An 854-nucleotide genomic window follows, 5' to 3' on the forward strand; every position below is an offset into this window, starting at 1 on the left:
TGTAACCCACCAGCCCTGCCTCTGCTTCAGAGCTTCAGCAGTTTGTGTGTGAACAAGTCACAGTGCTGGGGAGGGAGGACAAAACAACCCTGCAAAAGATGATGCATGCCTGGTAGGAAAGGGCAGGAGGAAAGGAAGGGAATGGCTTTTTTCCCCAGGAATCGCATCAGGAGGGATTTCTAGCCTTCTATTTATAGCAGGGACTGGCTGACCAGCAATAAATAAATATTCTCTCATGGCAGAGGCCTGCTGCAGAGTGAGCAGAAACTCCGGAGAAGAGACCAAAGGGACCTGATATTTGCCTCGTTGGGGACAGCTTACCTCCACTCATCACCAAAGCTTCCCAGCAAATTCCTCCCTAACTGGGTCTCTCACTCCAACAGAAATGAATTTGCTGGTTCCTGGCTTGGCAAGGAGCTGAATTGTTTCCTTTGGACCAGCTGATGGTAGTGCTTTGGAGAGCAGCAGCGACAGGGAGACAGGGACATCGGGGAGGATGGGGTAGGTCTGTCGTGACAGATCATCTGTAAAGCACCGACCCTTCTTCCAGCCCAGTCCCGGGGCTGATGGACCCGCTCTGGGGGGAGGTGGCGAAGGGGCTGCACCAGGCACATGAGGGCTCTTGCTCCGAACCGGGAAAGGGGACCCAGTGCTGCCACCACGTAAGTATCAGGAATGATTGCTGTCAATGGCCAGGTAGGTGGGAAGGAAGCGGAGAATGCCAGGAATTCGGCGGCGATGGCGGGCGAGCCGTCTGCGGCACTCCCTAGCGACGCAGGCTGTCGGAGCTGCCTCCTGAGTCAGAGCTCCTGCTCCTGCCGCTCCTGGTGCCCGAACTCTGGGTGCGGCCCCCG

At 56.7% G+C, this 854-nt stretch overlaps 1 protein-coding gene across 1 annotated transcript in view; it reads right to left on the bottom strand.

Annotated features, from left to right (window-relative positions):
- Positions 1-766: 766 nt before the first annotated feature.
- Positions 767-854, bottom strand: part of LOC104271925 (serine/arginine repetitive matrix protein 4-like) — a 19895-nt gene continuing 19807 nt past the window's right edge. Inside the window, exon 10 of the mRNA XM_009866763.1 lies at positions 767-842. Within this exon, the coding sequence (XP_009865065.1) occupies positions 767-842 (76 nt within the window). The remainder of the gene's footprint in view (positions 843-854) is intronic.

The sequence above is a fragment of the Apaloderma vittatum genome, unplaced genomic scaffold, assembly GCF_000703405.1.
Source record: "Apaloderma vittatum isolate BGI_N311 unplaced genomic scaffold, ASM70340v1 scaffold23653, whole genome shotgun sequence".
In the NCBI taxonomy this organism is placed as follows: Eukaryota; Metazoa; Chordata; class Aves; order Trogoniformes; family Trogonidae; genus Apaloderma; species Apaloderma vittatum.